Genomic DNA, 27,327 nt, shown 5'->3' on the forward strand with positions numbered 1-27,327 from the left:
GGCATCATACTTAGACAGAAACTGCACGACGAGCCACACCAATGCATACATCCCACACTTGATGAGCCAGGAGTCAATGTCCAGATCGGCGATAAATCCCACCAGCCAGATCACCATGAACGGAGTTCCCAACATCACCTTCTGCCTGAACTCCTGCAGACGGACAGAGAAACGTCTGAGTGCATGCACTAGATCTCGATTTCTCCTTAATGGTAACTGGTCGGTCGCTCTACCTTGTCCATTTTGAGTCGTTTCAGGTACGAGGGACTGTCGTAACCTTTGGCTTGTCTGGCCTCCTGCAGATGATTCATCATCCACACATTTTTCCTCTGTTTGGCCAGATCCAGCGGCGTCTCCCCCTGAAACCAACAAATATTATTAGATGTCACGTACACCAGTGTGGTTAACAGTAATTCAATCTAGAACTATTACATTTACATTTAATCATTTAGCAGACACTTTTATCCAAAGCGACTTACAAATGAGGACAGTGGAAGCAATCAAAAACATTATTTATTATGCATTTATGTGTCCATATGAAATGAAATAAAATATAATAAAAAATGTGAAAAAGTTTAAGTTCAACTTTTAAAATTACTAAGTGAAATAAAACTAAAGGTAAAAAAATTAAAAAATATTTTTTTAGAAATTGACACGTCAAAAACATCACCACATTTTTATATTTTATAAAAACTATAATATAAATAAAACTAAGCAAAAATATAAATAAAATAATTTGAAAATTAATTAATTACAAACTTTTTTGACATTTGAACTTGCTCATAAATAAGTCAAATAGACTGATTTACACTTTTGCTTCGCAACTTCTGATTCTATAACCCTATTTTACAAAAATCGAGAAGTTTAAAAATGCCAAATAAAAGCAAATAAACACTATATACAAAAGTACGCAGTGTAATTTGGGAAGTCTGTGAGCACTAGAAATCTTATTCTCTCTGATAAAGACCATATAACAAATTTTACATGCAACACACAGCAAAAAAGCATTTATATGCCTAAAAATGGGAGTTTGTAGCATTAAATATTTATAAAATATTAAAATACTTATTTAAAATGCACATTAGCTGAATGCATTAATATATTGTGAAAAGGTGTTATCAGATTATCAGACAGAACGGTTAAATAAAGAAGACATTTAACGAATAGGGATGGAGAATGGGTGTCAAAATAAAAGTTCTGCATTTAACACTTAGTGGACAAAAAGAAACCTTTCTGGCCGATGCCAATAGTAATAATAATAAAAGGTATCACCCATCTACACACTTGATTTCAGTATGTTAGTGCAGGTGTCTGGACTTCACCTTGATGTTCTGTGCATCCACATTAGCATTAGCCTCCAACAGCAGGCTGATGACCGTAGTGTTTCCAGCCAGAACTGCCCAGTGCAGAGATGTGTTCTTATGATACTTATCACCCAGATTCACCGACACGTTAAACGTCAGCAACAGCCGTGTCGGGTCAACACTGCACAAATCCCATCTAATTAGCTTTACATCTGGCAATGGCAAAATAATCATACACGTCCTCTCACAATACACACGCACCTGTGCATCCGATACGCCGCCCACATCAAAGGGGTCATGCCATTCTGATCCATCATATCCACATCCTGGAAAAAATATGACACAGAGAAGACTTAAAAGAAAGATCAGACGGAGATCAAACACAGTGTCATCTTTCCTAGAGGTCAAACTTCCATGGATGGAAATGTCAAACAGGCTGAAAATAGCCTAAACAGGAAAAAAAACAATGCATGATAAATCCATAAATAAACAGTATTGAGTGATAGAGCGTCTTCCTGAGTAGCTCCACCCACAGTGAAATCTCATTGGCTCAAAATCTCAAATATTCTGATTGTCTGTGTCTTTGCCAGCTTTTGTTTTGACGAGATCAGTGCCCCACAGAGCGTTAAACAAGTGTACCTGTCCTTTGGCAATGAGATACGCCACAATAGAGGTGTGTCCAAACTGAGTGGCCAGATGCACACAACTGCATCCCTCGCCATCGATGAGAGAAGGATCAGCGCCGTACTTCATCAACTGCACCACCATGGAGAGATGGCCCTGTCTGGATGTGAGAGAGCAGAACAGAGGTGTGTGCATTAATAAGATTGTGCACACTTAACATACATGCAGTCCTGCCATACTTGCACTATTTTTGCAGTGTGCACACTATGCACTGAATAACCGGATAACCTATCACATCTCACAAACTACACCGCAGCAATGCATCCCACAATGTAATGCACTATTTTACTACAGTCAGGATTCCTCATGTCTTGCCAATGCACTGCAGAGTTTAGCTCCAATTCCCTGATGAAACTCACTTTTGTAATCTTCTAATGATCCTGAAGACACTGATTAGCATGCTCAGGTGTATTTGATTAGGTTTAGAGCTAAACTCTAAAAAAAAGTGGATCTCTTGGGCCAGATTTGAGGATCCATGTTTAAGTTTAATATACAGGCATGTACTATTATCATATTTATTTGTTTTACTTATATAAATATATATATTTCAAATAATTTCAGAAAATTGCCCCCCCTTCTTATATTTATATTTCATTTCAGCTTTATTTCAATTAACTATTGAATGATTAATTTGAATTAAGTTGCAGTAATATTGTTTTGTAATGTCATTTTTATTAGTTTCAGTTTTTAATTAGGGCTCAAGCCTGGAGGGCGAGAGCCCTATTGTTTTCCTTAGGATTATTTGTTATTATTATTATTATTATTAGGGCTCAAGCCTGGAGGGCGAGAGCCCTATTGTTTTCCTTAGGATTATTTTTTATTATTATTATTATTATTATTATTTTTTTCTAACGTTACGGGGGCTTTTGGGGTCCTTAACATGCTCGAAAACTCTTGAAAATTGGCACACAGATTGGAACCTGCGGCCATTAGGGTCGGGCAGAGACTGATACACGGGCGTGGCACAGGGGCTCTACAGCGCCCCCTGGAATACTGAGGGCCATATATCATACATACTTGCACGTAGACACATGAAACTCGGTACACATGTAGATCTCATTAAACCAAACAACTTTCGTACTGCATGTCATAGGCTCCGCCCAACAGGAAGTTGGCTATTTAGGGTTTATTATTCATATTTTTGGTCAAAGTTGTGGGGGCTTTTGGGGTCCCTAACATACTCAAAAACTCTTGAAAATTTGCGCACACTTTGGAATCTGTGCCCTTTAGGAGCCTGCAGAGGTTGGGACCCGGGCGTGGCACAGGGGCTCTATGGCGCCCCCTGGAACACAGTCATAAATGTTGATGTATAGCTCACACATACTTGCACATATTTATATGAAACTCAGTACACATATAGATCTCATCGTGCCGAACAACTTGCGTATTGCATGTCATAGGCTCCGCCCAACAGGAAGTCAGCTATTTAGAGTTATGTAAAAAGCGCATGCTCTGGAATTTGATATACTTGTCATAGGTTTTTTACTCGTTTACCACCAAACTCGGTCAACATGATCTCAAGACATTGGGGATGAAAAATTGCCAGGGGATTTTTGATATCTCGAACGGTTTGCTCGTGGCGAGGCGTTGAAATTATGGCGAGAATTGAGAAACAGGAAGTGTCTAATACCATCCACATACATTTCCTGATTTCAATCAAACTTCATCAGATTATTCATTGTATGATGTCGATCACATATATGTGACTATTAGGAGTCAAAGTTATAGCGCCACCAACTGGCAGCAGGAAGTGTGTCATTTTCAAAATGCTTTGAATTCAGCATCTTATTTTTTCTCGATTTGCTTCAAACTTCATCAGAATAATGTTAAAACACAGCCGATATGAATCTGCTGGGGGAAATTGGATAGCTAAAAATATTGTTGCCGTGGCAACATGTCAAACTGGAATACTTCTCAGGTGATTTTGAGGCATATAACATGCTTAGAATTTCATCAAACTCAGAACACATATCAGTATTAGTGACAGCTAGACACTGGCAAAAGTTCATAAGAGGGCGTGGAAGAGGCACTCTATAGCGCCACCTTTTGTCAAAAGTGGGGGGGTTAGTTTTAGCTACAGACACCAATCTCGGTAAAAAAAATTTTCTTATCAAGACGGACAACTTTCTAATTCACAGTCATCAGCTACGACCAACAGGAAGTCGGCTATTTTGATTTGAATGTGGATTTTTTTTTACATTTAGTTGTGAATTAATGCATACTGCTCAGAAGAGAGTAACACTATACACACCAAACTTTGTCTACATGATGCCAAAACATTTTAAACAACTTAAATTGCCAATGGATTTTGGATAGCTTGAACGGTTTTGTCGTGGTGATTTTTTTTAATGACAGTAAAACTGGAATTATTAATTTTCCTGCATTTTTAAATTCCAAACACTTCAAAACCTTTTTTCATACAGACAAAAAGTCATTCTGAGTAAATATTGATAGTTTCACGACTTTACAACACTGTATGGATAACAGAAAATTAAAAAACTGTCAGACATCTCATATCACTCTGTCCCTCTGTTTGAGTATATGTGCTTCAGACTTCCATTGTCTGAGAGAAATTGCGCCCCTACAGGTGCAATTACCGGAGATTTAGTTTCTCTTTTAAATCGGTTAAAATACAAATAAATACTTGGATTTAATTCACACTGACAAGCTAAACCAACATATATGATTATTATCAGGTCAGGGCTCATTAATAATTGATGTGTGGTCAGTGATACGTGAGAAACACGAGAGATGAATCACCGCTCTGAGCATGAGCATCTGGAATGATGAGCTCAGAAAAAACGAGTTTATTCTTGTTTTATAGCTATTAAAAATAAAGTATTGCAGCGATATCACACAATTCACCAATTAGAACACACCAAGAGCTAAATTAAGATGTTTTTGAACTGTTTGTGTGAAAATGAAATATTTGAGGCTGCCTATATGAAATCACGCCTCCGATCAGCGCGCACAGTCTCGAGCTCAAAACAAACGAATTTATTCTTGTTTAAGAGCTTTTTTAAATAAAATATTACCACAAATGCACACAATAAACCCATTGTAACACTACAAGAGCTAAATGCAGGTGTTTGTGACCCGTTTAAGTGTGCAAGACTATTTGAAAGCGCGACTGGCAGAATAACATATATCTCTCGAGCTGCAGGATTCTGGCTTTCGTCGTAAGAACGAACACATCACGGACAAGATTATTTCAAAATACATAATAGCTTGGCGACTATAAACGAAAACAGCCACGTGAACGTAAACCGTTGAGAAATATATCTGAAGTGGATCTACTGGATTTGAATATTAAGTGACCGCGTATACCAGCTGCTTCTGTCTTCAATTTTAATCTATATAAAAAATGTCTTGGCTGCGTTTTTAATGTGTGTACGTATTTATTTATTTATTATTTTGCTCTAACAAGAATTAATCTATATTTAATTAAATCAATTACATTTTATTTTACATTTGATTTGTCCATTTCTGCATCTAAACGCCTAAAAACATAAAACATGCTCTATTATACTATTGTTAGCAATTTCTTTATCGTCCAATTTATCTGGTGTACACACTTTTATTTTCATAATAAACTTGTTTGTTAGATTATACACAGTTACAGTGGTCTATAATAAATATTAACAGGTTTTATTCAAGCTGTTTAGAATGATTGCAGTAGGCTAAAAAACATTGGAAAACAATAACTGTTGTACTTTTTTATATATTTTGTATAATTTCATAGTTTATGCATTATAGTTATAAAAACAAATAAATTTAGCCACTCACATAGAAATCTTAGGCCTTATCCTTTTCTGACAGTTTTAGGGATTTTTAAAAATCCTAAAAAACCTTATTTGTGCTGCAAATAATAATTTCAAACTCAAAAAGTAAATAGTCAGTTCATGCTTTATAAAGCCTTGTCCCAATATTAATAGTCAGTAGTAAGCAGTTTATAAATACAGCTATAAATAGCTTGTTTTTGGTTTATAAGCACATTTATTAAAAAGGAGAGTAAACGATCAGTTATCTTCCTATGAAAAATAAAAAAATAAAAATAAACAAACAACAACACAGATTGATACAGAACTCAGAAATTCTATTGTGGATTTATGATAAAATCAGCCTGTAAATGAATTCATACTCCTCCAAGAAGACACAAGTAGTTCACACCAAACTTTTTTTTTAACATGAATCCAATATACTGAAGATGTTAAATTGCGAATGGGTTTAGGACACCTTAAATGGTGTGGCCATAGCAATTTATTAAAGTAACATAAAAAAATACAATAGTTATTTTACTATATCTTTAAATTTTTTCATTCCAAACTCTTCATAATTTTTTATATACGTAGAAGTCATCATTTGAAGGAACCACAGTAAGTTTCAAAGCTTTATCATTTTCAAGAGCCAGCAAAAAATTAAAACTATCATAACTTATAAATGAAGCTTGCAATTCTTAGTACCAATAATGGCCACCAGATGATGCTATAGGATTACTTTTAAATAATTATTGTAGAAACAAGTATGATTTAAATCATTTATAGAAATCTTTCAAAGAAAAATAATATGAATTTTATGTATTTTACTGATAAAATGACCCTCACTTAATTAGAATAACAAGCTGAAGTATTGTGAACTGTATATTAAGAATAATTCTTTATAGGCTTTATGGACAGATACGTTTTGAGTGACTCTTGAAGGTTCAGCAACACATCCTCTTTTACCACTGTTTAAAGAATGTATCTTACAGTACAGGTGCGGATTAATTTTGGATAGCTTGAATGGTTTTGTCGTGGTGATTTTTTGAAATAACAGTAAAAAAGTAACCAGTAAATGTCTTTCATTTTTTTTTTAAGTGCAGCTTCTAAACACTTCAAAAAAATGTACACACAGAAGACAAGTCATTCTGAGGAAATATGCATAGTTTCATGACTATACAACACTATATGTATGATAGAAAATTAAAAAACTATCATACATCTGATGTCACTCTGTCCCTCTGTCACTGTGGGTAATGTGTGTGTGTGTGTGTGCGTGTGTGTGTGTGTGTGTGTGTGTGTGTGTTAAGTGAATTAGGTGTGAAACTATCAGGGAGCATTTAGTCTCCAGTGCCAACATTTTACAGAACTGCCACTTTCCTGGAGTCTCAGAATTACAATGTGTCAGGTTCTGAGAGATCTAAGATTCCAAAAAATGATTTAATTAGAATACCATGAAGTATTGTGAAATACTATATATTAAGACTTTATATATAGGCTTTATGAACAGATTAGAGTGACTCGTGAAGGACCAGCACCACCTCCTCTTGTCCAATGGTTTGAGGAATATATCTTCCAGAATCCAGGATTAAGATTTAGGAGCTCATTTTTATTCCACCTCCTTTCCTGAAAGTCTGTCTTGCAGAATTGACTAAAAATTAATCTTCACATTAATTCCTTATTATTTTGCAATTCTTTTTGTCAGTTCTTCTTGACCTGTTTTTTTTTTTCTTCTTCTTTTCTGACCTCATGATCCAGTCAGCATTTTTGTACAATGGTCAAGTCTTAACTTATCCATTTCTGTATTGCATTTGTGTTTGATATTTCTCATGGGTATTTCATAATTTTCGACTTTGAGTTAAAACAGTTTGAGTTAAAACTCTTTTTTAGCGCATTTCATCTGTAAAAGAAAACATGCCTAATAATTCTGCACACATGAATATACAGAGTTTTTCTCCTCCAGCTTTCCTGGACTATTGTATAGCACTCATAAATGATTAAATAAAAAATAATGGTAGTTATTAAGATTGATGTGGTTTGGAATTGGTAAAATGTGCTTGGAAAAAAATCACAATAAAACAATGTTTTAATGTTTAAGTTTGGAATATTAACTGACATGAATGAATGCTATATAAATATTGTTCATGTTAACATAATGTTTATAAATGAAATCTTATTGTAAAGTGTTACTAAAGTTTTATATATATATATATATATATATATATATATATATATATATGTATATATATATATATATGTATATATATATATATATATATATATATATATATATATATATATATATATATATATATATATATATTGTTCTGTGAATGTGATTTTAAAGTCTAGATGATTCGGATTAACCCTTTAACTGCCATATCCTTTAAAACCTCACTGCCAGAGGGCTATTGTGAATGCATGTGCCCGCTGGGCACAGTTTACCTGATGCCACCGGGGTGGCGATGGCATTGGTGGCTTGAGCCCGCCATCGCTGCTTGCAGCTATATTTATTATTATTATTTATTATTATTATTTTTCTTCAAGGTTTCGGGGGCTTTTGGGGCCCTTAACATGCTTAAAAAGTCTTGAAAATTGGCACACACATTGGAACCTGCGGCCATTAGGGCCGGGCAGAGACTGATACACGGGCGTGGCACAGGGGCTCTACAGCGCCCCCTGGAATATGGAGGGCCATATATCATACATACTTGCACATAGACATACGAAACTCGGTACACATATAGAACTCATCAATACAAACAACTTTCGTATTGCATATCATAGGCTCCGCCCAACAGGAAGTTGGCTATTTGGGGTTTATTATTCATATTTGTCGTCAAAGTTGTGGGGGCTTTTGGGGTCCTTAACATACTCAAAAACTCTTGAAAATTTGCGCACACTTTGCAATCTGTGGCCTGAAGGAGCCTGCAGAGGCTGAGACCTGGGCGTGGCACAGGGGCTCTACGGTGCCCCCTGGATCACAGTTATAAATGTTGATGTATAGCTCACACATACTTGCACGTATTAATATGAAACTCAGTACACATATAGATCTCATCGTGCCGAACAATTTTCGTATTGCATATCATAGGCTCCGCCCAACAGGAAGTCAGCTATTTAGAGTTATGTAAAAAGCGTATGCTCTGGAATTTGAAATACTTGTCATAGGTTTTTTACTCGATTGCCGCCAAACTCGGTCAACATGATCTCAAGACATTGGGGATGAAAAATTGCCAGGGGATTTTTGATATCTCAAACAGTTTGCTCGTGGCGAGGCGTTGAAATTATGGCGAGAAATGAGAAACAGGAAGTGTCTAATACCATCCACATACATTTCCTCATTTTAATCAAACTTCATCAGATTATTCGTTGTATGATGTCGATCGCATATATGTGACTATTAGGAGTCAAAGTTATAGCGCCACCAAGTGGCAGCAGGAAGTGTGTCATTTTCAAAATGCTTTGAATTCAGCATCTTATTTTTACTCGATTTGCTTCAAACTTCATCAGAATAATGTTAAAACACAGCCGATATAAATCTGCTGGGGGGATATTGATATCTAAAAATATTGTTGCCGTGGCAACATGTCAAACTGGAATACTTCTCAGGTGATTTTGAGTTATATAACATGCTTAGAATTTCATCAAACTCAGAACACATATCAGTATTAGTGACAGCTAGACACTGGCAAAATTTCATAAGAGGGCGTGGAAGAGGCACTCTATAGCGCCACCTTTTGTCAAAAGTGGGGGGGTTAGTTTTAGCTACAGACACCAAACTCGGTACAAAAATTGTTCTTATCAAGACGGACAACTTTCTAATTCACAGTCATCAGCTACGACCAACAGGAAGTCGGCTATTTTGATTTGAATGTGGATTGTTTTTTACATTTAGCTGTGAATGAATGCATACTGCTCAGAGGAGAGTAACACTATACACACCAAACTTGGTGTACATGTTGAAAAAACATTGAGGAACTTAAATTGTGAATGGGTTTTGGATAGCTTGGATGGTTTTGTCGTGGGGATTTTTTAAAATGACAATAAAGATGGAATTATTAATTTTCCTGCATTTTTAAATTCCAAACACTTCAAAACCTTTTTTCATAAAGAAAAAAAGTTATTCTGAGTAAATATGCATAGTTTCATGACTTTACAACACTGTATGGATAACAGAAAATTAAAAAACTGTCAGACATCTCATATCACTCTGTCCCTCTGTTTGAGTGTGTGTGCTTAGACTTCCATTGTCTGAGAGAAATAGCGCCCCTACAGGTGCAGTTACCGGAATAAAAAAGGGAGGAGACTGTCTTTTGGTTTCGATTTTAAATCGGTTAAAATACAAATAAATACTTGGATTTAATTCACACTGACAAGCTAAACCAACATATATGATTATTATAAGGTCAGGGCTCATTAATAATTGATGTGTGGTCAGTGATACGTGAGAAACACGAGAGATGAATCAACGCTCTGAGCAGGAGCGTGTGGAATGATGAGCTCAGAAAAAAACGAGTTTATTCTTGTTTTATAGCTTTTAAAAATAAAGTATTGCAGCGATATCACACAATTCACCAATTAGAGCACACCAAGAGCTAAATTAAGATGTTTTTGAACTGTTTGTGTGAAAATGAAATATTCGCGGCTGCCTATCTGAAATCACTGCCTCCGATCAGCGCGCACAGTGTCACAAGTTCAAAACAAACGAATTTATTCTTGTTTAAGAGCTTTTCAAAATAAATTATTGCCATAAATGCACACAATACATCCATTATAACACTACACGAGCTAAATGCAGGTGTTTGTGACCCGTTTAAGTGTGCAAGACTATTTGAAAGCGCGACTGGCAGAATAACATTTCTCTCTCGAGCTGCAGGATTCTGCCTTTCGTCGTAAGAACGAACACATCACGGACAAGATTATTTCAAAATACATAATAGCTTGGCTAATATAAACGAAAACAGCCACGTGAACATAAACTGTTGAGAAATAAATCTGAAGTGGATCTACTGGATTTTAATATTAAGTGACCGCATATACCAGCTGCTTCTGTCTTCAATTTTAATCTATATAAAAAATTAAACTCATTCATCTTGGCTGCTTTTTTAATGTGTGTACGTATTTATTTATTATTTTGCTCTAACAAGACTTAATCTATATTTAATTAAATCAATTACATTTGATTTTACATTTGATTTGTCCATTTCTGCATCTAAACGCCTAAAAACCTAAAACATGCTCTATTATACTATTGTTAGCAATTTCTTTATCGTCCAATTTATCTGGTGTACACACTTTATTTTCATAATAAACTCGTTTGTTAGATTATACACAGTTATAGTGGTCTATAATAAATATTGACAGGTTTTATTCAAGCTGTTTAGAATGATTGCCATAGGCTAATTTTTAAAAATGTAAATCCCCCCAAAAAAAAAAAAAAAATGTAAATAAATAAAAAACATTGGAAAAGAATACCTTGTACTTTTTTATACATTTTGTATAGTTTCATAGTTTATGCATTATAGTTATAAAAACAAACAAATTTAGCCACTCACATAGAAATCTTAGGCCTTATCCTTTTCTGACAGTTTTAGGGATTTTTAAAAATCCTAAAAAACCTTATTTGTGCTGCAAATAATAATTTCAAACTAATTTGATACTGACCTCTGACATCCTGTGACATGATATTTATTTGAATTTACATAATCTCATGGATGTAACAGTAAATCTGTTCAGCTCACAGATCAAGACTAAGCTGTAATGCAAGCAGAACTTTCACAAATGCTTTTAGGTCAATAAAATCATTACAAAACACTTACAAATCATTTAAGGGATTTGATAACACTGTAAAATAATGTCTAATTTGTTAACATTAGCAAATGCATTGATAACACTTTATAATAACTGCACTCATTAGTAAATAGTCAGTTCATGCTTCATAAAGCCTTGTCCCAATATTAATAGTCAGTAGTAAGCAGTTTATAAATACAGCTATAAATAGCTCATTTATTAAAAAGGAGAGTAAAGGGTCAGTTATCTTCCTATGAAAAATAAAAAAATAAAAATAAACAAACAACAACACTGATTGATACAGAACTCAGAAATGTTATTGTGGATTTATGATAAACTCAGCCTGTAAATGAATTCATTCTCCTCCAAGAAGACACAAGTAGTTCACACCAAACTTTTTTAACATGAAGCCATATACTGAAGATGTTAAATTGCGAATGGGTTTAGGATACCTTAAATGGTGTGGCCATAGAGATTTATTAAAGTAACATAAAAAAATACCATAGTTATTTTACTATATCTTTAAAATTTTTAATTCCAACTCTTCATAATTTTTTATATACCTAGAAGTCATCATTTGAAGGAAGCACAGTAAGTTTCATAGCTTTATCATTTTCAAGAACCAGCATAAAATTAAAACTATCATAACATATAAATCAAGCTGGCAATTCTTAGTACCAATAATGGACACCAGATGGAGCTATAGGATCACTTTTAAATAATTATTGTAGAAACAAGTATGATTTAAATCATTTATAGAAATCTTTCAAAGAAAAATAATATGAATTTTATGTATTTTACTGATAAAATGACCCTCACTTTATTAGAACAACATGCTGAAGTATTGTGAACTGTATATTAAGAATAATTCTTTATAGGCTTTATGGACAGATAAGTTTTGAGTGACTCTTGAAGGATCAGCACCACATCCTCTTTTACCACTGTATAAAGAATGTTTCTTACAGTACAGGTGCGGATGAATTTTGAATAGCTTGAATGGTTTTGTCGTGGTGATTTTTTGAAATAACAGTAAAAAAGTAACCAGTAAATGTCTTTTATTTTTTTAAGTGCAGCTTCTAAACACTTCAAAAAAATGTACACATAGAAGACAAGTCATTCTGAGGAAATATGCATAGTTTCATGACTATACAACACTATATGGATGATAGAAAATTAAAAAAACTATCATACATCTGATGTCACTCTGTCCCTCTGTCACTGTGGGTAATGTGTGTGTGTGTGTGTATGTGTGTGTGTGTGTGTGTGTGTGTTAAGTGAATTAGGTGTGAAACTATCAGGGAGCATTTAGTCTCCAGCGCCAACATTTTACAGAACTGCCACTTTCCTGGAGTCTCAGAATTACAATGTGCCAGGTTCTGAGAGATCTAAGATTCCAAAAAATGATTTAATTAGAATACCATGAAGTATTGTGAAATACTATATATTAAGACTTTATATATATGCTTTATGAACAGATTAGAGTGACTCGTGAAGGACCAGCACCACCTCCTCTTGTTCGATGGTTTGAGGAGTATATCTTCCAGAATCCAGGATTAAGATTTAGGAGCTCATTTTTATTCCACCTCCTTTCCTGAAAAGTCTGTCTTGCAGAATTGACTAAAAATTAATCTTCACATTAATTCCTAATTATTTTGCAATTATTTTTGTCAGTTCTTCTTGACCTGTTTTTTTTTTCTTCTTCTTTTCTGACCTCATGACCCAGTCAGCATTTTTGTACAATGGTCAAGTCTTAACTTATCCATTTCTGTATTGCATTTGTGTTTGATATTTCTCATGGGTATTTCATAATTTTCGACTTTGAGTTAAAACAGTTTGAGTTAAAACTCTTTTTTAGCGCATTTCATCTGTAAAAGAAAACATGCCTAATAATTCTGCACATTAATATAAGGAGTTTTTCTCTTCCAGCTTTCCTGGACTATTGTATAGCACTCATAAATGATTAAATAAAAAATAATGGTAGTTATTAAGATTGATATGGTTTGGAATTGGTAAAATGTGCTTGGAAAAAAATCACAATAAAACAATGTTTTAATGTTTAAGTTTGGAATATTAACTGACATGAATGAATGCTATATAAATATTGTTCATGTTAACATAATGTTTATAAATGAAATCTTATTGTAAAGTGTTACTATATATATATATATATATATATATATATATATATATATATTTATATGTTAGGGCCGGGACTCGATTAAAAAAATTAATCTAATTAATTAGAGGCTTTGTAATTAATTAATCGAAATTAATCGCATTTTAATCGCATATAAATATTTGACCTGAGAACAGTGAGAAGTAATTATTTTTCACATGGATTTATAATATACCATTGAATAATGACTGAATACATAAGCTTAAGCAACAAAATATTGTTTATTTTTGTTCAACCAAGTGTAGCAGACAAGAGCAATTTTTGCCATGAAGTGTAGCAATAGCATATTTAGAAACAATTTAGAAATAGTACATTTCAGAAATTCAGGAAGCTTATAGGTGCTGGAACCTTCTGTAAAGAGTTTTTTAAGTAAAACACAATACTGTCAATTACATTCAGAACATTGGAAACACTGACTATTAGAAAACATCTCTCTGTTGCTTCAGAGGCCATAACATACTAAGTCCAACTCTCAATAACCTTGGCCAAAACAATAACGAGTTCAACATAAACTGTTGCACCAACAAAATAATATATAGTTCAACATAAAGTGTAAAGTCCACGCTAGCTGCTATATGTTTTGCGTTGAGGTGATACTTGAGGCTCGATGTGCTGCAGTGATATCATAGACAGTAGTGATATGCGAAGCGAACGCCAGTTGGTGCTTCAGTATAATCGGTCCGCCGAAACAAATCCAGTGAGAAACATTCTGCGGTGCAAAAATAAGTTGTTAAAAATGCGGGAATTTATTTTTCTGTAATTAATTAATCTTAGTTAACGCGTTATTTTTTGTGTAATTAATTAATCTCAATTAACGCGTTAAAGTCCCGGCCCTAATATATATATATATATATATATATATATATATATATATATATATATATATATATATATATATATTGTTCTGTGAATGTGATTTTAAAGTCTAGATGATTCGGTTTAACCCTTTAACCGCCATATCCTTTAAAACCTCACTGCCAGAGGGATATTGTGAATGCATGTGCCCGCTGGGCACAGTTTACCTGATGCCACCGGGGTGGCGATGGCATTGGTGGCTTGAGCCCGCCATCGCTGCTTGCAGCTATATTTTATTTTATTTTTAGTTTGCTTTAATTTACTTATTTCGGTTAAAATTTTTATAAATTTAGTACACTTTTAAACATTATTTCAGATTAGTTTTCTTTTCTTTTTTTTATAAGTTTCGCAAGTTTTTTCCATATAATATTTACATTTAATTTCAGCTTAACTTCAATTACTCAAAGATGGTTTAATTTTAGTTTAAGTCATTTGTCTTATTTGTCATTTTATTAATTTGACAGTTATTTTTACATTTAAAATGTACTTAAACATATTTCAGTTTTAGTTTTTGTAATTCAACTTCAGCTTTTCATTTTAGATAATTCATCTAATATTTATATTCTATAAATTATAATTTAACTGAGAAATTTAGTGTTCATTATTTTTATTATTTTTAGTTTGTTTGTATTTCTACTTTAGCTTGTTTCAGCTTTAGTTACTATAATTTTAGTACTTCATCTTAAACATTTTATTTCTGCTAATTTTAAGTTTTTCACCATTTGTTTTTTAGTATTTATTTAATTTCAACTTTATTTCAATTACCCTTCCATCTCCAGCGAGACGAACAAACCAAAAAATTCAAGTTCGATTTTTCTCTTCTTGACTCAAAAATCTGAACTATTTTTACACAGATTAATAACTCTATGAGGTCATGAAACCACATTTCTTCATACTAATTCATTAAACCGCAAGCAGTATACAGTACATACTAGGTGGTACTGCGTTTCAAACACACACCTTGTAGCCCAATGCAGTGGTGTAGAGTTGAGGTCTCCTCCCAGCTGGTCCACTATAGCACCTTTAGATATGTAGTACCTAAAAAGAGTGAATCGACATTCAGGAAATGAGACGTCTAGGCTCTGTCTTACAGTAGCAAAAGAGAGCAGTGTGAAATGAATGTCTGCGCCAGAGCAGGTGTTTATTAAGAGGAGTTTATGCACACGCACACACAGACTCGTGATGGGATTTTCAATGCTTACAGAGTAATAACTCTATACATCCATTCCTCTCTGTGTGTGTGAATGTGTGTGTTGTCTTAATAACGTGAGGGAAAAAATCCAGAGAGAGGAGAGTGTGTATAAAACGAACACGAGAGAGACGTACTTGACCAGGTCTATGCGGTTGTTGATTGCCGCCCAGTGAAGGAGTGTGACATTTTCTTTATCCGGCTGACGCACGTCATATCCGGCCTCCACCAGCTCACGGCATCGCTCGAATATCCCATACCTGAGCACAAATACACCATAAAACATCCCTGAACAGCAGCCGTTATCCATTTTGCCAACATTGGTCAACCTGTCCTGTTTTTGTTTAGTCAAGTAGTAGCTGTCTAGCATTGGTCAATAAATACGAACAAAACTCTACATTGAAAACTGGCAAACCTCAAAAGCTAAAACAGAGACTTTCCTGGAATTAATTCCTGATTCTGAGTTATATTCATGTCTTTCAACACATAAAAGTCTTTGTATTGTGGCGCATGGGTTGTGTAAGTGCATTTATTCAGCAACCTTATGAGTAGCACTCCGTTTGCAAATTATTTAATAATTTATTTAATTTTCATATAATTAAAATATTCATTAAATTAATGTTTTATGCCATCATTTGTGTTCCTGTGGCTCAAGTGGTAGAGCATTGTGTTAGCAGCACAAGGTTGTGGGTTTGATTCCCAGGGAACACATGTTAGGTAAAAACTGTTAGCCTGAATGCACTGTAAGTCACTTTGGGTAAATTTATATTATAATTACATTTCTATGAATTAACTGGACATTCTCTTTCAATTATTACAATTTAAATAAACGTTCCATTTTAATTAAATGGAATCCAGAAAAATTCTAATGCAGAACACAGAATTTTGTAAATATTAAACGGAACGGAACACAGGTTCTAAAAATGTAATTTTTGATATATTTTTTTAATTATTGCTAAGTTTAATGATTTTCAATTATTAAACATGACTTCTGATAACTAACGTTAAATTTAAACATTTAAAGAAAAAAATAATAAAAGTTGACGTCCATAAAAACGTCCATGGTTTTGCTGACATGTCCTTGATCATGATCTAGTTGTTTCTGGCTGGAGGATATTTGTGTAGATGTGTAGACTCACTGGGTGGCTTTGACGATGTCCCAAGTGCTGTAGTCGTCCACATGGCTCTTGCGGCTGACGCTCTCGCTGTAGTCATGATTATACTGACTCTGGGGTTTAATTTCCTGCGGGAGAGAATCACAGTCAGTTCATCTCTATAAAGCCATCAGACAGACGGATGAGTGATGAATGACACGGAGGATCCTGAGGAACATGTCATGTGTACGGTCAGAGTCCATGGTGATGACGAGCTTAAAAACACACACACTGAATGAAAGAGGATTTTAAAGGGACCATATCACGGAAAACAGGATTTTCCTGCTCTTTGATGCAACTAAACATTTAATTAATATATAACAAATCAAGATTAATCACATTTCAACGAAGATTGCAACTTCTGCTTGTCTTATTTAAGCATAATCCGCTGTGATATTTGCGATATTTCCAAACATGGATCTCTACCAAGTCATTTTATTATAAGAATTTGTAATATTACGAATTTCGAAGTTTTAAATAATTAAATAATGACTCAGGAAACTACATAGTCAAATAAATCCTGCTTATGATTTGACATTCTCCTACTCTGTGCTTACATTAAAGTGCAATAAAAAAAAAAATAAAAATAAAAAACTAAATCAACTCTTTTTCAGTCCATCCAGGAAAACTATGGCAGTATGCGGAGCTTAACTAGTCATAACAAATGCTATTTGTATATGTAATATATGTGATACTGCTACTACTGTTGGAAAAAAATAATACAACTTTTTAAAGAAATAAATCACACAATATTTCTTCCATGTTTTAATTTTAATGGCAAATCCCCTTTATTTAGCAAAAAATAAATTTTTTACATTTCATTAATTAAAAGACAAATTAAATTAGATGTTTAAAAAGAGTGTAAAATGAGACACATTCAAGCAAAAGCTTGAAACAGATGCAAAGGGCAAACAGAAAACACCCACAGGACACAAGGGAATCCTGGCAAACACACCGAGCTCCCTGTGTGTGTGTGTGTGTGTGTGTGTGTGTGTGTGTTTGTGTGTTGCCAGGCCAGCAGAGACATGACACACACACACACACACACACACACACAACAGTCACAGAGATTCACATATAAATATGATCAGCTGGAAAACACTTTAAACGAGAATGCTGATTTGTAATTAGTAGCATTTCAAATAATCCTTAAAAATGTTAAGAATTAATTAGTGAAGAGTAAACCGTAATAGATTCAGTGAAGAACCTGCACACTTGCACCCAAAACCACTAAACACAAAGCCCTGTGGCTCTTGTTGCGGTTACCTTCACAAACCCACTGCAGACCGATCCGTCTACGTCTAGACAACATTATACATATCAACACAAAGATTCATCAGCAGTCATACGTCCAGAGAAAAGCCTAGCAAGATCAACCCAATCCAGAGGTCAGAGGTCACACTGTCAATGCAATGCTACAGATCACAGTAACTCAAAATTAAAGATACAATATATATATTTTTTTTTATCACATAACAAACATTCTTTTTTCATGACTAAACTCATCATTTGTAGTCAGCTTTCATTTCTTTGTCTGTTTTTACATATAAAGCAACAAAAGCAGAAGTGCAAAAGAAAGCACACTAGGGCTGTGCGATATATCGAAAATATCGAAATATCGCAAATTCGCATATCGCGATATGCATATCGTAATGATTTGCGATAGATGATAAAGTAATACAAAGCTATTTATAGTTTTACGACACAGATCATCTGACACGCGGACGTTAGTTGTGTGTGTGCGTGCGCATAGCGCCCGCGTGCTCACTGCTCTGACGTCTGACCATCAACAAGCCAGCACGCAGTGAGTGACGCGCTCATAGCAAACTAATATGATAAAATGAGCCAGCCTGAGACATCCGCAGCTGCTGCCGACGATTTAGTGCCAAAACGAAGAAGCACCTCAAAGATATGGCAGTTTTTTGGATTTAAAAGAGATGACCACATGCAGACTGAAGTTATATGTAAAACATGTAAATCTCGTGTAGCAACGAAAACGGGAAACACTTCAAATCTGTTCAGTCACCTCAAAGCAAAGCACAACGATTTGTATCAGCTATGCTCTGCAGAAAAATCTTCAAGCTCAGGTGAATCAACCCTCGTTCACCAACCCAAGCAACAATCCATATCATCAAGCTTCGAAAGCATAACACCATATCCTGTAAGTTCCCGCCGTCATAGAGAGATAACCGAGGCCATTACACGCTATCTGGCAAAGGATATGGTTCCGATCGCCACAGTCGGGAAACTAGGGTTTTTGCACCTGATGAATACCATCGACAAACGGTACAACATTCCCTCTCGAACCTATTTTTCACGCATTGCTATCCCCCAAATGTACGAGCATACTCGCGACCGTGTCATGTTGGAACTGAGAGATGTCGAACATTTTGCGTGTACAACGGACCTCTGGTCCAGTAGGACAACAGAGCCGTACATTAGTTTAACGGTTCACTTTATTGACAAAGCCTTTAAGATGAGAAGTCTGTGCTTACAGACAGCATATTTCCCCAGTGAACACAGTGGGGAAAACATAGCGCTGGGACTGCGAGAGGCTTTGTCTGGCTGGAATTTGAATGAGGCGCGTCTAGTGTGTTTTACCACTGACAACGCAACCAATATGATCAAAGCGGCGGAAATAAATGGTTGGCCCCAACTACAGTGCTTCGGGCACAGACTGCACCTTGCTATTGGTAAGTCTTACTTTTTTTATATCAGAATATTTAATTAGTTATCTTAACATATAATAACTTTATTAAACACATCTTATTGTATACTGTCACAGATATTTTAGTGTTGATGATATTTAAATTAATAAAGAATTATACGTTAAATTATAGATGTAAGATTTATTCAAATTAATATTTAAAAAAATATGAAACCAGAACTTAATTAAAACGATTGAAACTATTTTATTTCTATTTATCCAGAAAATGCAGTCAAATGTGACACACGCATCAGTCGTGCTCTAGGAGTGTGCAAAAAGCTAGTGGGACATTTTTCCCATAGCTGGAAAAAGAAAGAAGCGCTAAAGAAAGCACAGAGAGAGCTTAACCTGCCAGAACATGGTCTGATCACAGAGTGCCCTACACGATGGGGCACTAAGCAACAAATGATGGAAAGGATCCTGGAACAGCAGAGGGCTCTGTCACAAGTTCTCTCTGAAAATCGGAGTACAAGACATCTGGTTCCATCTTGGCAGGACATTGAGCTCCTTGAGTCCGTAAACAAGGCATTGAAGCCACTTCAAGATTTTACAGATGCTTTGTCTGGGGAAGAATACGTGAGCATTTCCTATCTACTTCCAGTTCTTCGTTTACTGAACACACAAACCCTTGCTGCTGACGAGGAAGACACAGAGCTGACATGCTCAATTAAAACCAAAGTGCTGGGCTACATGGAGGCAAAATATGAGGATCCTGCAACCCAAACTCTCTTGAACATTGCCACTTTTTTAGATCCAAGGTTCAAAAAAGACTACATTCCTAAGGAACAACGGGAAGAAATTAGTTTAAGGATAAAATCAGAAATGAAGGTAAGAATATTTTATATAGCAAGAATGATTTGAGCTCATTAATAAAATATGGAGGTACTAATCATTATTTTCCTTTTCTTTTTTTTCTAGGAGGCACAACCTGCTGTTGCCATATCATCATCATCAGTGGGTGCTGCTGTGTCAGGTGCTGAGGCTGAGCCATGTCAAAGTGCCACAGCCACAAGTGCAAAGAGGATGAAGAAGTCTTTAGGAAGTCTCTTACAGACCTCAGTCACATCTCCCTCTGAATCCTCTGACCATGCAACCATTGAAGCAGAATTTAACAGCTACATTCTGATCCCCAAAATCCACAGTGAGCAGGACCCTTTGGCATGGTGGGGAATTCACAAGGTAAATTTCCCCCACTTAAGCAAGCTGGCGGAAAAATATCTTTGTGTGCCTGCCACTAGCACACCATCTGAAAGACTTTTCAGCACATCAGGCAATGTAGTTACATGTCAGCGTGCATCCCTGAAACCAAACAAAGTGGACATGCTGGTTTTCTTGTCCAAAAATCTTTAACAATTTTAGCATGAATGCTAAAATCTGACTTGGCAAAAACAAAACAAAAAGAGAGCAAAGAAGTAACTGTTTCTCAAGTGTTTTTGTTTACTTGAATGTTCATGTTTTCAGGTTGATGTAGGCCTAACTATATAGTGGAGCAAAGTATTAGTGATATTTTTATTTTCTGTTTGTTTACATTTTTAAAATGTAATTTTAACATTTAAATGTAATGTTAAAATGTAATTTGCGTTAATGCAACATAAAAAACTGCTGTTGTTCACTTTCAAAAGTTGTAGTGATTTCTTTCCCCTAAATAATTTGAAATTTTGGTTATATAATTTCTCTTAATACAATTTTAATTGATTTTAGAAAAAATAAATATCGTATCGCATATCGAATATCGCATTATTTAGCAAGATATCGCATATCGCATTTTTCTTCAATATCGCACAGCCCTAAAGCACACCCACATGCCACTACGTAGAAATACGGTGGAAAAATTCAATGCCACAAAGCTAAATTTGTTACACGCAAACAGTGGCTTTTCCTCCAACCGGATGGACATCTCACCTCACCGACACACTATACAAGAGTCACAACAGCAGACTTTGACATCTGAGCATCATCTCTGCAGGAAACCTCAGGTCTGATCTGATGGGTGATGGTAAAAACAGATGGCTCACCCACTCAGGTGACAGAGGGCCAAAGCATCTGAAGGGAACGACTTCCTGTAGCCTTTCCTCTAGTTAACAGCATTTTTAGGATCATTATCATATGATCCTTTAGAAATCATTCTAATATGATGATTCATTATCAAAGTTGGAAACAGTTCTGCTGCTTAATGTTTTTTCAGAACATGTGATACTTTTTTAGGATACTTTGATGAATTATATATAAAAAAAAAAACTATGTTTTTAAAACATAAATATTTTGTAATAACAATAAACACTACTGGTCAGTAATTTGGGGTCAGTATTTTTTTTCTTTCTTTTTTTAAAATAAAATCAATACTTTTATTCAGCAAGGATGTGTTAAATTGATAAAAAGTGATAGTAAAGAAAATATATTATTACAATATATATTATTAGAATTTTCTTTTTTTTTTATAAATGCAGTTCTTTTTAACCTTTTATTCATCAAATATATTAGACAGCAGAACTGTTTCCAACACTCATAATAAATCAGAATATTAGAATGATTTCTAAATGATCATGTGATCGACTGATGTTACATGTGACGCTGAAGGCTGGAGTAATGATGCTGAAAATTCAGCTTTGCATCACAGGAATAAATTATTTTTTAAAAGTATATTCAAATAGAAAACTATTATTTTAAATTGTAATAATATTTCACAATATTACTGTTTTTTCTGTATTTTTGATCAAATAAATGCAGGCTTGATGAGCAGAAGAAACTTATTTCAAAAACATTAAAAATAGTAATGTTTCCAAACTTTTGGTCTGTGCTGTATAGAGTTTGGGAACATGACGTCAGCAACGCAATGCATTCTGGGACTTTAGGACACGGACGCTGCTGTATGTATTGGATTGGATTGATAATAGACTTTTGTTTGCTCTCTACAGCTAAAAAATAAGTTACAATGGTAAAACCTTGTTGTGTAATTAACTGCCATACTCGTACACATGACCGGCATGGAAAAATAATTTGAATGGAGTGCGATTTTTCAGCTTTCCCGCTGGAAAACTGCACCTTGATCTCAGGTCTCCGAGTTAACAAAGCGGCGTCACATGGCTTGGTTAGCAGCAGTAGCCGCATTTCCACTATCGGGCCAGTGCGAGCCAGGGCTTACAGCGGGCCGGGCGGGGCTCATAGCCCCGGGCCAGTAGCACGAGGCCAGAATAGCGCAGGGTTTCCACAGTGGAGCTTGAAGCTCCGCTGCACGTCACTAAAACACGCCCTTTACACGCCTCTCAGAACAACGTCATGCAACCTCAAAATTTCACCAACAAAGAGAAGTTATCAGAAAACTAAGAAATAAGTCACTGGAACATGTGCGATCACAAAACGAACATGATAAAAGCGGCAGTTTGTTTGCATGCTTTGTTATATATTCAAATTCAAAAGCATCGATGTTTTAACTATAGAATACATGATACATTGATCATATTGATTTAATTTATCAGGACTCAAAATTATTCACACATAAATACACTTATATCTATTTTATTTATTTATTTTTAACGCTCATGAAAATAGCCTGCTTGTTCATTCAAGTCTGTTTCTGTTTATTAGCCACAGTAGCGGTCACATTTAGAATGAATGATAATATCTCTATTTTTGTAAGCTCCCGAACAAAAACATTATTATGCTATATTCTTTTATGATAGGCAACGTGAGAAAAACTCTCGAGACGACGCTTGTGACAGAAAATATAAGTTACTTAATAAATACACGACTGTGATAGAGAATAAGAAACTGACGTCTGATTTCTTCAAGCGGTCATATTTTACCATATTTACTATGGTAACATGTTTAGCGTGCATATCTTTTTCATCGCTTATAAATATTTCAGCCTTGTTTAGTGATTATAATCCACATTGGATCAAGTTATTTCAAACTCTCGCTGCTGACTGAAAGAGAGTTTTGAGCTCGACTTATTTAAAAAAGTGTTTAATGCTGGTGTTAAAGCGGTTATCTTTCTGAAATGATCCCCAGCGCAGACTCTCTATTTTTATAAAAGCTCCCGAACAAAAATCATTATTATATTTTGATGATATGCAACGTGGAGCTAAACTCTTGAAACCAGACGACAGATAAAATGTTACTTAATAAATACACAATTGTGATAGAGAATAAGAAGCTGGCGTCTGATTTATCCAAGCAGTCATATTTACCATGTTTATATGGTAACGTTAATGTTTAACGTGCATAGTCTTTTACATTGCTTATAAATATTTCTGCCTTGTTTAGTGATTATAATCCACATCGGATCAAGTTATTTCAAACACTTGCTGCTAACTAAGAGTGAGTTTTAAGCTCAACTTATTTTAAAACATATTTAATGCTGGTGTTAAAGCTGTTATCTTTCTGAAATGATCCGCGCTGACGCTCTCTAGACACGGAGAAACTCCGCCTTTGTTCGTAACCCCTCCTCTAGCCCCAGCTGGCCCGCTTTGGCCCAAGGATTTCGTCGGGCCGAAAAACCCTGGCCGTTGGCCCCGAGGAAGCCCCGGCGAGGCACGATCAAGCCCCGGAAGTGACAGTGGAAACGCGACTGGCCCTGGCACGCACTAGCACGCCTGGTCCTAGCTCGATAGTGGAAACACGGCTAGTAAGAAGGAAAAGAAGGATTGTCCCTTTGGTCTAATATATACACACGTATGTATGTGCATTTATATATATATATATATATATATATATATATATATATATATATATATATATATATATATATATATATATAAATTAGAGATGTTCCGATACCCTTTTTCTCTTCCCGATACCGATTCCGATACCTGGGCTCAGGGTATCGGCCGATACCGAGTACTGATCCGATACCTGGGTGTGTATCTGTATATACAGCTGTATATACTACTAGCCCTGTGTAAATTGCTAGAATTCTTTTTATGGTGTGCTTCAGACAGATCCCTCAATAAAACATGAACAAATACATGGTGAACTACTGTATTTATTACAGTATTTTTATTATCTAACATGAATTTGACAGTATTATTTATTTTCATATGCAAAAAAGAACTTGCATATGCATATGCAGCCAAAAATCTAACACCGCAAACTAAAAAAGGTATTTAAGTTTTACAATATAACTGTATAAAAAAACTGCAACAAATAAGTCTAGGAATATAAAAAAAAGATCTATTAATCAGATAATCTCTTTACAACAAAACAAGTAAAAAACAAGCAACCATCTAGGCATAATTATTATTATTATAGAGACGTATTATTATTACTGTAGGCTACAACAGTAGCTTTATATATTGTCAATTTACTCATGTAAACCAAACATTTATTTTAATGGGCTGCCATGAAGATCTTTGAGTGTCTGTGTTTATGATATGACAGTATTCTCAAATGAAACGGTAAATTCTCATGAAGTGACGGTTTATGCGTTCGTGTCCTCATGACACACAGCAGAGACTACAAAACAGCGAGCTCTCGCGCATCTGTGCCAGTCACCCACAGAGATGTAGATTTTGCGGGAGTAATATTTAAATAGTATTTTGCAGTTTAATATTCACAGACACTAGTATATATTCGGCTACTGTCTGGAGCCCTGCGCTTTGACTTACACGGAAGCGACTGAACGCAGCTGCCGGTACTGAATATACTCGAGAGTCTGTAACTACCGGTACTACAGAGACATACTGCTAACCACTGATCTATAATATAGTAGCGGCTTCACTGTCTTTTGGCAGTTTAGAATGTGATGAGTGATCCAGTCATATATAGATAAGGGCTGCTAACGCGTTTTCATTTCTTCTTCGCTGCTCTAAACAGGGGTTGCTTGTGGCAACACAGCACAACTTCCTGTGTTTTCAATGCATTTTGAGCAGCGAAGAAGAACCGTGCAGCGTTTAGGCAAAGCTTGCGGTCATAACTAGGTCTTTTTTAAGAAAATGGTATCGGATCGGTATATGGGTTCATGTACTCGCCGATGCCGATGCCAGAATTTGTTGTGGTATCGGAGATATTTCCGATACTAGTATCGGAATCGGAACAACTCTAATATAAATATACAGAAATGTACGTTATATAAACAACTTTTTTTTGGATGTGATTAATCGATTTGACAGACTTACATTAAATGTTACCTATGCATGAACCACATCTCCTGCATTATCAGTGTTATGCATATTGCATACCACCTGTTACAGTAATAAACGGCAAAATTGATCAATTCTGTATCTCTTTATTTGTGAATCATAACACACTGAGGTTAATTTGTACAGCTTACAATAACGCATATTAAAAAGTGAAGGGGAGTGTAACTCGCTCGTTGACGCGGAAAATGTGTAGGTTCTGCACCCATCCATTTGTAAATTGCAGGTGAGACTCGAGAGATTTATCATTTTTAAACTGATCAGAGATGTACGCTCTGACACTACAAACAAGGTTAGAAAACACATTGGGGAAGGTTACGAGCGGCAGCTCTTTAAGATCATCTGACCACTCTTTGTGTTCGTGCAGATTGAGTTCGTTGATACCTAAATACTGCATCTTTGCTTCCTTGTTGAGTTTTTCTTTATACGTAATCTTACACTTGATCTGTATGTCATGTCACTTTCACTTTTACTGATAAGCGTGTCCCAAAAAATGGCCGCGACTACCCAGAATGCAATGCGCAGTGACGTAGTTTCCCAAGCTCTATACATGTTGACCACATAATATATTGTGCAACTTTGCAATAAAAAGGTCTGCGGAGATCTTCATTTCAGCGTGTGTTAGTTTGACTGCAAGCCAAGGCTTGATGTTTCCATTCAATCACACTACATGTGTGTGATCATCTCTATGGTCAGTCTGCCTGAGCATGAATAATTCACAGCAGTACGTCCCATATGAGCAAGCTGTCTCCCTACAGAAGTGTGAATATGAATGCATTTAATTTATATTGAATGCATTTTTTGAGGTGTCATGTTATAATTCATCACACACATAAAACTATAGGCCTGCAAGAAGTACGTTTCATGAAAAACTTCCCTAAATCAACACATCCTGTATATGCAAACGTCGGAAACGAGTCGGGAAAATGTAAATGATCCATTGCAGCACTGATAACAACAACATTAACCGATGCATATATTACAGAAAATATAAGAGCCTGGATTTAACTGACAGTTTTGACATTATATCAGATTCATTATTTAGACGTATATAGTGTACTACATGCAAATTAATAAAAAAATATAACACAATCAATGCTCTTTAAATGTATGTAAATGATGTTGGTGTTTGTGATTTAGACGCAAACGCAGCACAACACACTGTGATACTTGCTCAAATATGATAATGTCACGTGTGTCACTGCGCAATATGCAATAAAAACACACCTCTGATAAAAAAAATAATACGAGATTAGACATGCGTTCAAACGACAATTATAAATCTAATCGATGAATATGAAAGGCTAGCGTTAGCATCAATGCTATCACGGAGCCCCCATCCTTCATTGTGAGAAGTTAGCGGGAGAAATAACGCTTTTACTGGCCGCTAAAACACTCCGACTTCATTTAATATCGCTGCCGTGGTGCAGCTGGATAACGGCAGTGTTTTTTACCTCGGGATGGAGGATCGGGACGCATCCAGTTTCCTTCTTAAATTCATCCAGATCGTCTGCCATCTTGCTGCTCGTCCACGCGGAGCATCACGGGAAAAAAACTCGTTTAGGGGGCGATA

General features: G+C 35.3%; 1 protein-coding gene across 1 annotated transcript in view; it reads right to left on the reverse strand.

Annotated features, from left to right (window-relative positions):
* Nucleotides 1-27,325, reverse strand: part of LOC127956476 (palmitoyltransferase ZDHHC17-like) — a 36,921-nt gene extending 9,596 nt beyond the window's left edge. Inside the window, exons 1-9 of the mRNA XM_052554406.1 lie at nucleotides 27,209-27,325; nucleotides 16,899-17,002; nucleotides 15,897-16,019; nucleotides 15,531-15,608; nucleotides 1,944-2,088; nucleotides 1,566-1,630; nucleotides 1,323-1,485; nucleotides 234-359; nucleotides 11-153 (exon numbers count right to left, since the gene is read on the reverse strand). Of these exons, the coding sequence (XP_052410366.1) occupies nucleotides 11-153; nucleotides 234-359; nucleotides 1,323-1,485; nucleotides 1,566-1,630; nucleotides 1,944-2,088; nucleotides 15,531-15,608; nucleotides 15,897-16,019; nucleotides 16,899-17,002; nucleotides 27,209-27,271 (1,010 nt within the window). The 5' untranslated portion in view covers nucleotides 27,272-27,325. The remainder of the gene's footprint in view (nucleotides 1-10; nucleotides 154-233; nucleotides 360-1,322; nucleotides 1,486-1,565; nucleotides 1,631-1,943; nucleotides 2,089-15,530; nucleotides 15,609-15,896; nucleotides 16,020-16,898; nucleotides 17,003-27,208) is intronic.
* Nucleotides 27,326-27,327: the final 2 nt, after the last annotated feature.

The sequence above is a fragment of the Carassius gibelio genome, chromosome B4 (genome assembly GCF_023724105.1).
Source record: "Carassius gibelio isolate Cgi1373 ecotype wild population from Czech Republic chromosome B4, carGib1.2-hapl.c, whole genome shotgun sequence".
NCBI classification, from domain to species: Eukaryota; Metazoa; Chordata; class Actinopteri; order Cypriniformes; family Cyprinidae; genus Carassius; species Carassius gibelio.